The sequence below is a fragment of the Melanostigma gelatinosum genome, assembly GCF_949748355.1.
Source record: "Melanostigma gelatinosum genome assembly, chromosome: 1".
In the NCBI taxonomy this organism is placed as follows: Eukaryota; Metazoa; Chordata; class Actinopteri; order Perciformes; family Zoarcidae; genus Melanostigma; species Melanostigma gelatinosum.
In genome coordinates, this window is record NC_136634.1 from 33,029,427 (window position 1) to 33,045,143 (window position 15,717).

The window sequence follows — 15,717 nt, forward strand, 5'->3', positions numbered from 1 at the left end:
CCTCACTCTCCTAACTCTCCAAACTATCTCTCTCTCTCCAAACTATCCAAACTATATAAACGCTATCCAAACTATCTCTCTCTCTCCAAACTATCCAAACTCTCAACTGACCGCAACTCTCCACCAACAACCCACATTTTGAATGGAGCCTGAGGGGTTTATATTGCTGTCGAACCTCCCGGCAAACTCTGAACCACTTCCCGAAGCAGTCACGTGGTACAGCCGGGCAGCGAGGCTTCGGACGTCATCATTTTTGGCTCCTCCCCTACATGAAGCAAGCCTCGATACGCGCTTCAAGGAAACGCCCCCTCCATTACTCGACACACGCTTCGAAGCGTCGGCACATCTCGTAACATCACTACTTTTAGACCTTTGTACAATATTCTGTTAAAAAACAACAGCCGGAGTGTTGTAACAGTTTTGGCAGAAATGAAGACCTTCTGTGGAAGAGCCAACCCGAGCACTGGAACTTTAGACTGGGTGGAGGAGAGTGAGGAGTACGACTACCACCAGGAGATAGCCAGGTAACGCTAACGTTAGCTCCGAGCCTAGCATCACAGCACACGTTTGAATGGTGTGTTGTCTGCAGTTTCTGAGAGTTGCTGAGTTTAGAATCCCATATATAATCTCGAGGATGAGCGCGTGCCTTTGTCAACAAGGAAGCCAATTTAACGTTGACATTTTTTTTCACATCGAGTTCTTACAAGTCCTTACTTTCATAGGTTCATGTTTGTTTAGTATTCATGTGTTCTTCGTGTAATTGCGTTGATATCTGCACTATGCACTTGTGACGAAGACACTAATGACTGAGCAGGGCATTTTACAGTTGTAAAATAAGCTTGAGCATTTATGTACTGTGCTATTACTACTATTATATTACACCTACAACTATACTGTACTGCACTGTATAATTAAGTATCACGACTTAATTATAGTACATATTATACTGATGTGCACTGTTGACGTATAAACTATGCTTTATTATCACTGCTATTAATCATGCCGTATCACTCACATCGCAACATTGTCTTTGTATAGCTCTTTCATTGTTGCTAGATTTATACGTCTAATTAGATTTTTAGCTTATTTTTCAAGCAGGCTTTTCTCATCTTACTGATATTTCCTGTTAGTTATGGGCCGACATGATTGTGACCGATTGTGATACATCAGTTACAAGTTATTAAATCCCAATATAGAGATTTGTTTTGAAACCTCATGCTGAATTCTTCCACAGACCACAAGGACTCGGAAGAAGTTTAATTCCAATTCACCTATTGTTAAAAAAAAAGCCAAGCGTCAACAACCTATCAGTTTATGGGTTTCGTATTTGTGCCTGGGCTAATATTGATATTAATAATAATAAAAAATTGAAAGTCAGCTACATGTTATTTAAAACAAAAGCATCAATAATACCAACACTCGTCCATGTGACTCTGTTGTCCTGTTTATCTTTTAGGTCCTGTTACGCTGATATGCTACATGACCATGACAGGGTGAGTCACCCATGAATATGTCTCACATGACCACGTTTGTTTGCTGTGGTAATGACGTTATTTCCAAATATGTGTTTTATATGTTAAATGAGACTGTTGCTTGATGGGAGACCTTCTTTATATACTTACTTGATGATAATAATAAAAAACACATTGTGAAACTGGGGAGTGTACATGAGGGCTGTCCTCGAATACAGACATTTTTAATTGACAAGATTGAAAGATTCAAAAATGCTTGAAAAACTGACTTTCAAATAATCTTTGTTGATACTCTTCGTAGTGAAGCTGCATAATGGTGATGCGCGCCAGAAAATGACGTAATCACGGTCGGCGAGTGGTGCGCATATAGGCTCTGCAAGTGGCTTCTGGATTTTTGTAACTTGGCGTGCGATTATGTGACTGTCTCAAATAGTTCACTGATAAAAACACTATTTACATGTGTAGGATTATACAAAATAGGCCAATTCGTTTTGAGATTCTTAAGAAACAGGTGGTCTTAAAAATCGGCTGTGCCAAGCGCGAGGATAAACAACGCTTACTCTGTCATTTTGGTTTTCGTAGACTAAAGCTCTGTTTATGCTCGTACTTGGCACCGTAGTGCGAGCCTCTGCAGATGGCGGTGGGCTCCGAGCATGAACAGAAACGGTTCTGCTCAACGAGCAGTTCTTTGCATTATTCTCTGAAACGACAGAGGGACAACAAAATGTACTGTGGAGAATCAAACGCCGAGTAACTCATCGACTGTGTAACTGGCAAAAAGCCATAAACCAAGCTCCACAGTGCTGTAAACTCGTACTCATGGACTACTTTATTGCCTTTGTACAGGCCCTGTAATTAAAGAAGTCCGGTATTACATGCATTATAAAGAAACAAAGGTTGAATATCCTGTAAACTATTTGATTTGGCTGCAAAATATTTTCTCAAATGACGATTTTTAAGACCTGCTTCTAAAGCATCTAAACACGAATTGGCCTTCTTTGCATAATCCCCAGGCATGTAAATGGTGTTTTAATCAGTGAACTATTTGAGACAGTCACATGATTGTGGGCACCGTGTTACAAACATTTTAAAGTGCACAACCAAGTGGGCCGACCTCTTGCTGACACTCTGCTCACGACGCGCAGGCCGTGATTCGGTCATTTTCGTGCCGGCTTCACTACGGCGAGTATCAACTATGCTTTAGTCAATTCATAGACTAAGAGAGGGGCAACCCGAGTGAACATACTGTATACTCTGTTTATGCTCCAGTGAGTTGTCTTTAACTAGAACAAAAGAAAGAAAACAAACGGGATGACGCACCACACACACTGACTTTATTAAATCCCTCTGCATCGTGTTCTCACTCTTCTTCTGCATTGACACAGCTGATGTCCTTTCCGCCTCCAGAATAAGAAGTACTACCAGGGCATCCGGGCTGCTGTAGCCAGAGTAAAGGCTCGCGGTGAGAGGGTCATCGTCCTGGACATTGGGACGGGAACAGGCCTACTGTCCATGATGGCCGTCACTGCTGGAGCGGACTTGTGCTACGCTGTGGAGGTAGAGATGCTTACCCCCCCCCCCCCCCCATTTATGTAGTATCTACTCATAAAAGATATGTGTAATCTTTGAAAAGTTCTTTTAAAAAGTAACTTGATACCACCAGGCTGAAAAGCAGTATTTACTGTGCTTTCTGGTTGAAAGGTTCAGGCCTGTTTGGGTCAGAGGTGTGCTCTGTTGCACCTGTAACCCCACCCATCTAGTGACGGGTATTGTTAGGATTTTATCCATACGAGTACTCTTATTCATTGTGCTTATCGGTTCAGTTCCTTATCGATAATTTTATCGGTTCTTTTTTAGAATTTTGTGAGAAAAGACAATTAATTAGGAAAAGATTTAATGTTGCTTCATTATTCTTGTATAAACTTGAGCTTCAATACAAGAAGTTCCAAAATCTTTAGTTTACATTCGCAGCCAAACAATAAGTTAAGTGATTAGCTTTCATTGACTAGCCTGTTCTTACGATCAAACTCCGTATGGCATCGCTAACGTTAGGGGGCTGCTCGACAAGCGGTAGAAAGCAGAGCATTTCTCTTCTGCTTCTTGGTCACATGTTGTGGTAAACTGCTGGTGTTACATCCATTACTCGTGAGGGTTTTATTGCATTTGATACGAGTTCTCAGCATCTACTGGACTAAAATGTAGCCACACGGATCTTTTTCTTCTCTCTGCCATGATGTGTGTCTCACGCTGTACTGATCCGGAGTCTGTGTGTGTGTGTCGAGGTAAAGCACGACTCTGCCTCTCGTGCAAAGACACAGCGACAGAGAGAGGAGGTTAGAGACGACGAGATCTCACTCTGTACTTTTTAAAGTACCGATAATAGAACCATCAACTCCGAACCGTGTCAATATTTATTACAAATTTGTAACCGGTTCCCGTTTAGAGCCGGGTTCAGGGGGGCGTGCCTACAGCCATCGGTGATGTCATGGAGTCCTAAAGGACACCTGTACATCACTGTAGTAAGGAGAGAAGGCGAACCACTGGAGGTCAGCAAAAACTCTTTAGTTTAGAAGACGACACAATTTGCATCTACCGAAAAACACACAACAAGCTGTTTGAGAATGCCTTGATGCTCTGTGCTATGGGTGTTTTTTTATGAAATGAAAGTATTTATTTTTAAGTCTGTCGCATGTTCACACTGACTAAAGCTCTCAGAAATTCGAGCAGGCGTGCTTAATTACCCTGCTTCCTTGATACCTTCACATGATTTGCAGCGTTTCCCAGACTGCCGCAGGAGTCACCTGTGTTGGGGTCTGACCATATGGCTTCAACATGTGCTGTGAACAAAGAGAGTCAGGCCTTCCCTTTTGCAAGCAAAGGTTTCATCCTGATTGTGGTTTGATGAGCACCAAACCTCCTCTGAAGGAATTTCACATTAGGGTGTGAGTTTCCTCCCCCCCAAAAAACTATGCGTTCCTGAGGTCACCTGAATGCACCGCTGCAATCTCATTGGCCGAGAGCCAAGACACCCCAGGACCCCTGTAGTTCAGCAACCGTTCTACAAAACTCCTTCAGCCCCCACCTCAATGCTTTTTTCCACCGATCCCTCCGGGATCGAAGGAGGCACATCAACGTTGGTCCTCCTTTTAACCAAAATCCTAGGTTCACAGTTTATATTCGCTGGCCGAATTCACCAAACTGTCTATTTTATCTTTGTTCGCATCCACGAAGCGAACCCTTTTAATCCTGCAGAAGTGAAGAGACAAGACTCCTTCAGAAAGAGAGAGAGAGAGCTCACACCCTCACACCCTCCCACCCTCCATCCTCACACGAAGCGCCTCGTCTGCTCCGGCCATAAGGACGCGAAAGTCCCTTACCCAGACGACAGCGATCCTCTCACCGAGAGAAACACGGCTTCCGACGCCGCTGCACGAGCCCACTGAAGCTCCGAAGAAACCCCCCCCCCCAGAAGACTCCCCTCAATCACCACGATTGAATCGTACCGTAAGGCAAATAGATTCTGGGCAGAGTTAGAGAAAGTTTATTTGTGTTTATTTTATCTTGTTTACGTCCTTAAAGTACTGTTCATTTTTATAACGAGGTGTATGCTTAATAATCGCCGACACTAACGATCGCCGAGATCATTGGGGTGATGTAGAAGTAGCGTGTATTCCATGCTACTGTGATCTGTGTTGAGCGAGCCGCAGTGAGGTCGAAGCTGCTTCTCATCAGTTCAGGAGGTCAGAACCGCCGGCTGAGACAAAGAGTCGCTGTTCTTGCTCCCCTGGCTGAGAGAGCAATCTTCCGTACTCCCGCGCGGCGCAGAGGATCGTAATCGCTTGTTTTATTTAATTTTGTTTTGTTACTTTCCCTTTTACTAACACACACACACACACACACACATATAGCTTTGAGCTAATCTAGCTACGTGCTGAACAGCTGCTGCCACATGTAGACACTGGGTCTCCCGTTGGCTCTCCGCCATTTTGCGTCTCACGCATGAGAGACGTCACCACGTCCCAACTACGTCACACGTCACTGAGCTGTTCCCTCGCTCCCTTCTCCTTTGCTCACACATACACACACACACACACCCCCTCTTTTCAATAGTCTGTTGATTTTAGATAGCATGCTCATGAATGTATAGTTGTTGTTAGCTTAGATATTAGTTGACTAGATCATTAGTATTAGAACTTAATAAACTCTGTTATATTTTAAAGAGCAGCTGTCTGTGATTACTTTGTGCATGCGTATTGTGATAATAACTGTATATGTGGTCTGTGCTCGAACTTAAAAACCTTCACTTCCACTCTGAATGTGTAATAGTACTCAGACTATTGACATGAGTGAACACTAATTATGAGACTTAGTTTTATCGTTTGTTTATTGGTCCCTGTTTGCAGGGTTGTGCCCAGTTATTATTATTAATCATTCATAATTGTTACTTACATTAATAATTCTATTGATGTCAAGAATTCAGTTTCTTAGATGCTGATAACCCAAACACGCTCCATTACGTTTCCCAACATAATGGTGCCCCGTGTGAGGCTACGTTATACCAGTGTTATCACAGTGTTTATGTACATTAGTCCAGAATTGACTTTGAATAATTTTTGAAAAATTTATTTTTTTCCAAAGTTTTATTTTTTTTCAAATTTTTATTTTTTTCCTTTCCTCCCTTTGATTTTGCAAGTTAAATTACTCGTTTAATTTCCTAAACAAACACTCAGCTGTTGTGGTAAATTTGATCGTTTAATTGTAACACAAACTCATTTCGTTTTTTAATCCTCATAGATCCAACACACAGCTGTCACCAGCCAGAAGTGCTAAGCCCACTTCAGTAGCATTCCAATTGCAAAACAGTAGAGCAGTAGAAACTTGTAAGTCATAGAACTAAGCATTTCACTGTGCACCTCCAAGCAGTAATTGACGTCCAACAGTAGAAACGTAAGTCGCAGAACTAGACATTTCACTGTGTGCCGTTAATAACCGTAACAGTCCTTTGCTCGCATTAAGTAAATAACACCACTGGGTGTCGCCACTTACTAAAAGTAAAGCATGCAACCAGAAACCCAGGTTAGGAGCATGAAGCTCAACAGGAGCCAGACAACCCTGCATTACAAGATGCAGTTGCTGGCCCCCTCAGTCGCTACCATGTTGTGCAGCAGGACACAACTGCCCTGCCACAAGAAGCCCGGGTCGCTCGAACAGAGCCAGACCAGCTGCAGAAGAGCTATTAAGCTCGTCATGGTCCCCAAAGCGAAAGCCTCTAAAGTTTTAGAGAGTAACACCCTGAGTGCACAACTCCAGGCTGCTTAGAGAAGCACTAAGACCTGGCATGAAGAACCTCAGGGGGGTCAGGTAAGTATTGCTGTCGCAATTTCCGACCCCATGATAGGCCTCCTCCCTGACATAGTCAAACGAGCCCTGCCCCAAAGGCTTGATGAGCCTCGACTGAGTGGACAAGCCACTACAGTCACATTGAAGACCACTGCTAAGAGCTTAGCAGCGTCTAGTGGTGTAGTTCTTCATCACACCACCAGGGACAGCGACCGAGCACCCCAGGCTGCTCGCGTGCTTGATCCAGGTGTCTCACTCCCCACTTTGCTTTGAGTGAACAAAACGTCCCGTGTAGTCCATGCATGCGCCTGAAACGGAGCCCCTCCCCCACACGTCGAGAGGTTAGTCCTCACCGCTATGTCATCTTAAATGACTGTGCTAATTCAGACCACTCTGATGACCCAGGCCCTCGCCGCGCGCAGGGTCTGCCTATCCATCAGCTTGAGTCTCTTGCGAACGACATAGAACGCTTTGATCCAGAAAATCACGAGTTATGGCATCAGAAGAGATTTCACCCTAAAAAGAGAATTAGGTTCAAACTAAATCTTAAGTCCCAAACCCACTCCAGAAGAGCAAGTTTAGACCCAGAGATCAAGAGCCTTAGACACCAACGTGTGACGGAGGCGGTAAAGCACTTTACCACACTCCAGACACTGGTGGACGACCCAAAGCCACTAAACCTTGCCAGCCGTGGGCCAGTTCCAGACGGACAAGTCGCCGTCACCCAGGAACATAGACAACCGATGCCAATGCCCCTCCCAGAGCCTGCTCCTGACTCTTGTCCACCCAGTCCGCCTGCATGCTTACAACCGCCAAAATCTGCCACCCAAAACTATGTCCCAAACCAGAAGTCTTCCCTTTATTCGCTGAAAAACGCTCGGAACAAAGACGCACGACACTCTGACCTCTCCCTTGCAGTCAACCAGCCTGCAACGGAACAGGGGACACCCTGGGTACCCCAGAACAATTGGCCCCCAATTTCACAACCTTGCGCTGTGAACAATAATAGTGCAGATTTGACCGCCCAGCAAGCACGAGATCCAGCCCGTCCAACCATTCGACAGCCGAAGTTGAAACCCACGCGAAAAGGGTCCCGACAACTACCGCTGTTCGAATCGGAAGAGCTGCGAGCTCGCCATTATGTACAACCAAACTGTAAAATGAAAAAGGGTTTTTTGGTACACACCTCTAGAGGACAGGAACCGGTCCGTGGGGCCATCCCAGCAGACCCAGGGGGGTGATAGGTAAATCCAAATCTAGAGTTAGGTAGACCATGACACAACCATCATACTAACCTACCAAACCACCTTTCCATTTTGTTTTGTTTGTTTTCATTTCTCTGCTTTCATTTCGTTTTTGTTTTTCACATACTATGCTACAGTGCAGACGTTATCACAAGATCATGATGTAGCAATTGAGTGTATTAGGAATAATGCCTTGCTTACCTATGATTTGTGTATATGTTTAATGTAGTTAGTTAGTCATCTGCCCAGATGCCGCCTTAGTGTCTGCCCAGACATCTTGAGCCTCTATGAACACTGACTGTTAAACCATCCCTTTCTTCCCAAAACTACATGGACTGTTTAACCTTTTGTGCTCTCAGACCTACATGGACTGTATGACACCACATGGAAGCCCACATCAGTCCTTGGTTTGCCCTAAAGACCGTGGCCAGCACCTCGCTCTTCAGGCCAAAGGGGGGATGTTGGGGTCTGACCATATGGCTTCAACATGTGCTGTGAACAAAGAGAGTTAGGCCTTCCCTTTTGCAAGCAAAGGTTTCATCCTGATTGTGGTTTGATGAGCACCAAACACTAATTGAACACTAATTATGAGACTTAGTTTTATCGTTTGTTTATTGGTCCCTGTTCGCAGGGTGGTGCCCCGTTATTATTAATAATCATTAATTGTTACTTACATCAATAATTCTATTTATTTACGTTTCCCAACACCTGTGTCTCCTTTGTGTCTGCAGGTTTTCAAGCCTACGGCTGAGGCAGCGCAGTGCATTGTGGAGAAGAACGGCTTCTCGGAAAAGATCAAGATCATCAACAGACACTCCACCGATGTCACTGTGGGGCCAGGTCACACACTGCTTCTGCACTATATGAATACTGGGGCCACGTGAAGTTGCATGTATCTGTGATTTTATACAATACAGAACTCTGTGTCGTGTTTGTAATTGAACGCAGATGGAGATATGCAAATGAAGGCCAACGTTCTGATCACAGAGCTGTTCGATACAGAGCTGATAGGTGAAGGAGCGCTGCCCAGCTATGAACATGCTCACCAAAATCTTATCCAGGTGTGTGTGTGTGTGTCAATGTGTTTGCTTTGTAGGTTTTACACTGGTCATGAACTTTAAGAATTAGTTTAACGACCCATATTGTAATAAGTGAGTTTTTTTAAAATTATAAAGCAGGTGTAGATGCTGTATAAATACTGTGAAGGTATCGAAACATCAATCTATGTAGAAACACACACAGCCCGTATTCTGAAACTCTGCCTTTAAACAAGCAGTCAGGATTTCTGTACCGTTGTGATGTCACAACAATACAACATATGTCCTGTAATCCATTAGAAGTCGGAGGTCGATTATTCCGAGTCAGTATTTATTTTTTAAATCAACAACTAGGGAATCCTGTGGGGAACTAGTTATGAAAATGTAATAGGACGTTTACAAAGATAGACCATTTCAGTTTCATACGTAAACCATCTAAATGTGTGCCAGTTTATTTCCCGTTGCAGGAAGTAGACATGGACCCAAACTGTTGCTTAGCAACACAATTCCGTTGAAAAGTGCTTAAACAGAGCTTTTCAGACAGAGGGTGAATACATTTATATTTATACTCCAACAGAAAGTATGAGAAAAGTAAATGAGTTTTTTGAACATTAAAGCATGTAAACGCATATAAATACAAGTATGAACCTGAAAATGAGCATCATATGTGCCCTTTAATATTTGTTAAATCCAGTGATGCATAAAACAAACTACAGTTTGTGGAGGTGAAATGTCTAATCCCAGCTGGATGTCTGATCCATCTCCTCGCGTCCCTCCACCCTACAGGGGGCTTGTGAGGCGGTCCCTCACCGGGCCACCGTCTACGCCCAGCTGGTGGAATCGGAGCTGCTGTGGAGCTGGGTTCAGATGCAGCCGGTGGAGGTGGGGGGGGCCCGCCTGGTCCCGCCGCCCGCCATGGGCCACTGTGCCGGAGCTCATTCGGTGTGTGATATCCAGCTGAGCCAGGTGTCTCCTCGCAGCTTCACCCCGCTTGGTCCCCTCTGCACCATGTTCAGGTACGCGAGTGACGCACGTCTTCGCCTAGATCCTTTTCTCTCAGCATCAGTTTTTCACTCTCTCCCTCTACACTGTCCGCCCCCCTCTCAGTGTGGATTTTAGTAAGCCAGTGAGCAGCGCATTCCAGTCTCACACCTCTCAGTTTGTGTCTCGGGCCAGCGGTCGGGCCCAGGTCGTCTTATCTTGGTGGGACCTCGACATGGATCCCAGTGGAAGCGTCGTGTGCACCATGGCTCCTAGCTGGACATACCCACAGCCAAAGACGGCTCCGGTGAGTTATAGGACACTATGGGTGTTTCTCAAAGTCAAGGATGTTGGTAAGACGGGTCCCTCATTGAGAAAGCACACATTGAAACAGTGTAGTGCGTGTGCCGGTGTGTAAAAGAAAAGAAAACTCTTCATTCAAACACAACAGAAACAAAATAAAACTCACGAAGCTGTTGGGGTTTGTTCTTTCCACTTCCAACAATCCCCAACTCTTGTTTGGTCGAAATAAAGTTTTAATTCCCAGAGAGTTAGAAGTGAAAATATGCTGACTTTATAACTTCATAGCCTCAGTGCTATTAATTGCTCGCTGAACATTCCTGAGCGTCGCAAGTCACATCAAACCTTTAAATAAGGCTCTGATGATCTACCATGAGGGAAGATTGAGCGACTGGATTGGCAAATGTCTCACCACAAATTTGTTCAGCAACCGATTGCCAAAATCTGAACAAGTTTGAGGTGAAATAACTTTCAGTTATATTTCCAGCATATTTCCCGTTTCCAAATCAGGGCACAGGAAATGCATCATGGGCACACAGTAGCATTGTGGGTGTCTTTAGGAGCGCGGAGGAGACTTGCATGCATCATGGAAAAAGGACTCTTCCCTTGTTAGAATTGGAATGATCCTTGACATCGACACAACACTCCTTCAGCGGGATCCGGTGACAAAGCATCCTTCTAAATTCAACCGTTGATCTTATTTGACTTTGAGAAACACGCTCTGTTCTGATGTTCTAAGTCAGACTCCTATCAAACTCTGCTGATCATTGCGATGTGTTTCAGTGGCGGGACCACTGGATGCAGAGTCTTTACTTCCTGCCTACGGAGAGCAGAGTGACAGAAGGGGAGGAGCTGAGTCTGACCGTGTGCCATGACGACTATAGCCTGTGGTACGGCCTGCAGTCCCCCAGGTAGTCCCCCTCAGAGGCCTTTAGAAACACTGTTTAAATCTCCTACAGCTCAAAAAACAGCAGCACTTGTTTTGCAAACCCTCATTTCTTCTTTGTTTTATTCTGGTTTCCGTCCTCAGCCAGCAGGACTCACAGGCCGAGGCTCCTCCCACTCGGCCCTGTTGTACCTGCCAGGCCCACCTGGTTTGGACTCGACCGCGTTTCGGCGAACTCAACGACGGGCGGCGCACAGAGAGCTACGTCAGCGCGCTGCGCAGTGTAAGTGACGGGCCGCCGAGAGTCCGAGCTGTCGGATACGGCTGTTGTCTGATCGCCTGTTGTGTTCACTCCAGGTCATGAGGGAGGACAGCGTCTGTCTTGGCGTCAGCGATGGAAGTCTACTTCCTGTGTTCGCTCACATGATCGGAGCCAAGAAGGTACTCTACTTTGACCGTGCCGCGCCTTTCTAAACCAAATATCATACTGTGTTACTGATGTGTCTTTTTATCCTCGGGGCTTCTACCCAGGTCTACGGCCTGGAAAACTCCAGAATGTCTAAACAGGTTATTAAGCAGGTAAATAACTCACGACTGTACTACCTCATCTTTGAGAGGTTTATGGTTTATACCAACACAAAAACTCTGATGCGATGTGACACATGTTCCCTCTGCAGGTGTTGGAAGCCAACTCGATGGAAGGAGGTGTTGAGCTGCTGGAGATCCAGCCAGAGCAGCTGACCATTGATGATCTCGGAGGGGAGCAGGTACCTTTTGAACAAGCTTATAGTGGTGCTACAGTGTCTTTTTCCATAGTCAAAATGTTTATAATCCATAAAATACAAATGATTACATAGAGTATTGTGGCTTGTAGTGACAAACCCACATAGAATTATCACCAACTCTGCTGTTCCCGTCAGCTCCGTGGAGTGTTTTAGCATCTTTTAGCTCATTATTTTAGTTTTCAAGGCCGCTTTACATTCAAGCTTGGTTTGTGCTCGCAGTAGCGTCCCCAGGGTGAGGTGCGTGCGCCTGAAAATGTCATCGCGAGTGAAGAAAAGCTCTAAAAAGTTCTGAATATTTGTAGCTGGGCGCCAGCTTTTTGGATTACTATGCAACAAAAAGCACGTTGAGCACGAGCGTGTTCGTAGGTTGAGCGCCGTCTGTGGAGTATAACAGCACTAGTATAAACAGACCTTCATGCTCACTGCTCTCGCGAACATCATCAGCTTGCTCTACTGCCCCCAAGTGGCCAAAAAACTAACTGGTAATGCTGCTTTAACTCTTTGCTCTCCAGTTGGTCATCTGTACATTTGTTGGAATTCAAACCATCTGATAGCTTTTAAAGCCAAACATCTCACTCAAATGTATTTTGTAGGATTCAGAAATGTGTATCGCAGTGGATTGAGTGCAAAGCTTCCTCCAGATCTCCGTCCTGATGGGTGAACCGTACTTCAGCACCAGCCTCCTGCCCTGGCACTCCCTGTTCTTCTGGTACTGTCGGACCGCCCTGGCAGTCCTCCTCCGGCCCAACGCCACCATCCTGCCCTGCTCTGCCACACTTCACATGGTGGCTGTAGAGTTCCAGGTGAGAAAGATGGGAATATATTTATACATATACATGTTTTTTTTAATTACGTCTACGATTTAAAGAAACAAGCATAAAGGAATATGCATTCTTTTTTGAATTCGTTGTCTTTCCTGTGTTTCTTAGGATTTGTGGAGGATAAGAGCTCCGTGTGGAACGTGTGAGGGCTTTAATGTCTCACCCATGGATGAAATGGTCCAGGTAAAAGTTTTATTTATGAATTTCTGTCTTTTTCTTTTTTTTACATCTAGTAAAATCTTCAGGTACAGACGGTGTATATTTTCATCATGGAGAAGAAATGTCTTAATCAGGAAACTATAAAATAGAATTCATGACAGAAAGCTTTATAGTTTTTGTTCAACATGTACACCTGCACAAGATGTCTGGTTTTAAGTAGGAGCATGATTTAAACGGAGAATACTAACACAATTAGTGTTGTATTATGTGTAGAATGGAAGTCAAATTTTATTGAAAAAAGATAAGTTAAGTTTCAAAAGTCAGAAATATTTCACCTTCCGCCCACATTTGTTGGCATTTAGCTATTCAAAAACCTCCCTTCAGGGTGATGGCGTCATAAAATATGCAACAGAAGTTCAAAGCTTCATGTTGTTTAAGATATTTTTCATAATAATTGCTGAGGATACAAAGGCGTTAAATTAAGTGAATTAACGGTTTTAAATATTGTTGTCCATTAAAGACTTTTAAAATGAATCAGTTTTATTATAAGATGCCTTCAATTGAAATATTAACATTCATACGCACTGTTTATGTACAGATTTGTGAGTAAACCCTCTTTTTGAATGAGGCCCAATGTCCCCAACTCAAATGAGGACACAGAAGGTGACTCATCCTATTATTTATGGTTTGAACACTGATGAGGAGACGTTTTATATCCGTGATGTGTAGCTGAAGTTTAAAGGGCCTGTTATGAGTTTGTGTTTTTTAAATCATGTATGTTTTTGAAAATAATTCTTTAAAAACATAACTCCACATCCGTCCCCCACAGAGATCTCTGGATTTCCGTGAGTCCCGTGAGGCGGAGCCCCACCCTCTCTGGGAGTACCCGTGTCGCGCTCTGACCCGGTCCACAGCGGTCATGACCTTCGACTTCACCCAGTGTGTCCCTCAACAGCCAATCAGCAGTCAGGGCTCGCTGCCGTTCATAAGGTACTGAGTTTTCCCAGGAACCACATACCAAAGTATAAAAGCTGGCTTATTCTCAGGCAGGGGTATTCAATTATAATTAAAGGAGGTCCAGTTCGAGAGAATTTCCTCATGCAAAGGTCTGGATCATCACAATAATGTCTACCTTGATTTAGTGCCATAATTATTTAGGTCAACAGTAGATAACTGACATTTCAAAATAAAGAAAGTTCAATTGAATAATACCTCAACAATATTTGTCAGTTTTCAATTTTAACTGTATGAATTATAAATAATAAATACTATAGTACCTGTTAAAGAAGCCCAGTCGTGTGGCTGTAAGCTCCTGAGGTGCTGCTCCCTCCGGAGTCGCCTGGTTGACGCGCTCGCTGCAGGTTAAACTACCTGTGAGGTGTGGTGCATTCGACACATCACAGAGACGTTTTGTATGATGATCTGTAGCTAATTTATTCTCGTCGTGGAAACAATGTACAACCAAAGCCACTCTTTCCCACAATGCAGTAAATGTGTATATCGCGGTCAAAACCGTTTGCCCTTCCGGGGTCAAACACCTGACGAACCCAGCGATTTATTGACTTATATACCTGAGCCCAGGACAGGAAATACAGCGCCACCCAATGTACAAACAACGAAATACAGTGGTATTTATAATCTCATATTTGGCTCTAACAGTACCGGTACTTAATTTTAGAAAAATGAATATCACTGAATTGTCCTGCAGCTTCAGTTCATTCAGTGTGAATATTATATTATCCTAATCTTCTAAAAAGAGAACTTTGTGGACTTTATCTGTGGTCATTAAACTTGTTTCCTCTCTGTTAACATCATTGTTGGACAGTGAATTCATGTGTTAGGATTCTGATCATATTGAGCTCTTATATTGTTTATTTTCTGTGATTTTATTTCGGATGTGAGTGGGTATGTTTACTAAAAAGATTTGTGTAGTGTCGTAGTGGCGCTTCACATTGCTGCGTTTAGTAATCGCCACGTCTCTGAATATATGAGACATACTGGTTTTGAATGAACATATACGAGTCTGTCCATTCTTGGTTAAAGACTCTGGTCTCTCAGTCCACTTTCCTCTGTTTGGAGAAGTCGGTGTGCTTCCTGGACCGCTGAATAAGGGCAGTAAAGGCTGGAAAAGCTGCGCCAGTTAAAATAGAAGCGCTCCGTCAAAATTAAATAATTCTCAATTATCCATCGTTATAGGTCCAGGGTCCGGATACCACGGCGTCTGGGTGCGGATCCGGACCGCCTATTAGTGACCCCTGGTCTAGGGGTTACAGTGGAGTTAAACAGCCTGTTTGAATGAGTTTCAGGAATGGTCGTTGCCATGGTGTCGCGCTGTGGATGGAATACCACCTCACCGCTGACATCACTGTCACTGCAGGTCTGATTGGACCAATCAGTGAGCAGGTATCACAGCCTCCAGCCTCTCCTTAACATCCGTAGCTGTCTTTGTCTTTAACCGTCAAACGAATTGCGGAAATCATTTTTTTAACAGATGTTTTTTCTGTGCCTTCCTCGCAGGGCGAGTGCGAGTGGAGTCGACACAGGAAACAGGGAGTGTATTTTCTCAGGTCGCCGTGTGAGAGCTCGGACGACGGCAGAGCCGCAGTGTCTTACAGCTTCACCTTTGAACCCGGTCTGGGAGATATTAAGATGGACTTCAGCGTGGAGTAACAGGGATGAACTGACTCTCGAG

General features: G+C 44.2%; 1 protein-coding gene across 1 annotated transcript; it reads left to right on the forward strand.

Moving 5' to 3' along the window:
* The first annotated feature begins 329 nt into the window (after window positions 1-329).
* LOC306787267 (protein arginine N-methyltransferase 7-like) lies at window positions 330-15,709 on the forward strand. Its single transcript, XM_079282374.1, has 17 exons — window positions 330-524; window positions 1,457-1,493; window positions 2,880-3,029; window positions 8,788-8,896; window positions 9,005-9,117; window positions 9,880-10,109; window positions 10,201-10,381; window positions 11,158-11,285; window positions 11,405-11,543; window positions 11,618-11,701; window positions 11,792-11,839; window positions 11,938-12,027; window positions 12,687-12,848; window positions 12,975-13,049; window positions 13,855-14,015; window positions 15,332-15,428; window positions 15,543-15,709. The coding sequence occupies exons 1-17, from the start codon at window positions 430-432 to the stop codon at window positions 15,693-15,695; spliced, it is 2,052 nt and encodes a 683-aa protein (XP_079138500.1). The 5' UTR covers window positions 330-429; the 3' UTR covers window positions 15,696-15,709.
* The last annotated feature ends 8 nt before the right edge of the window (window positions 15,710-15,717 follow it).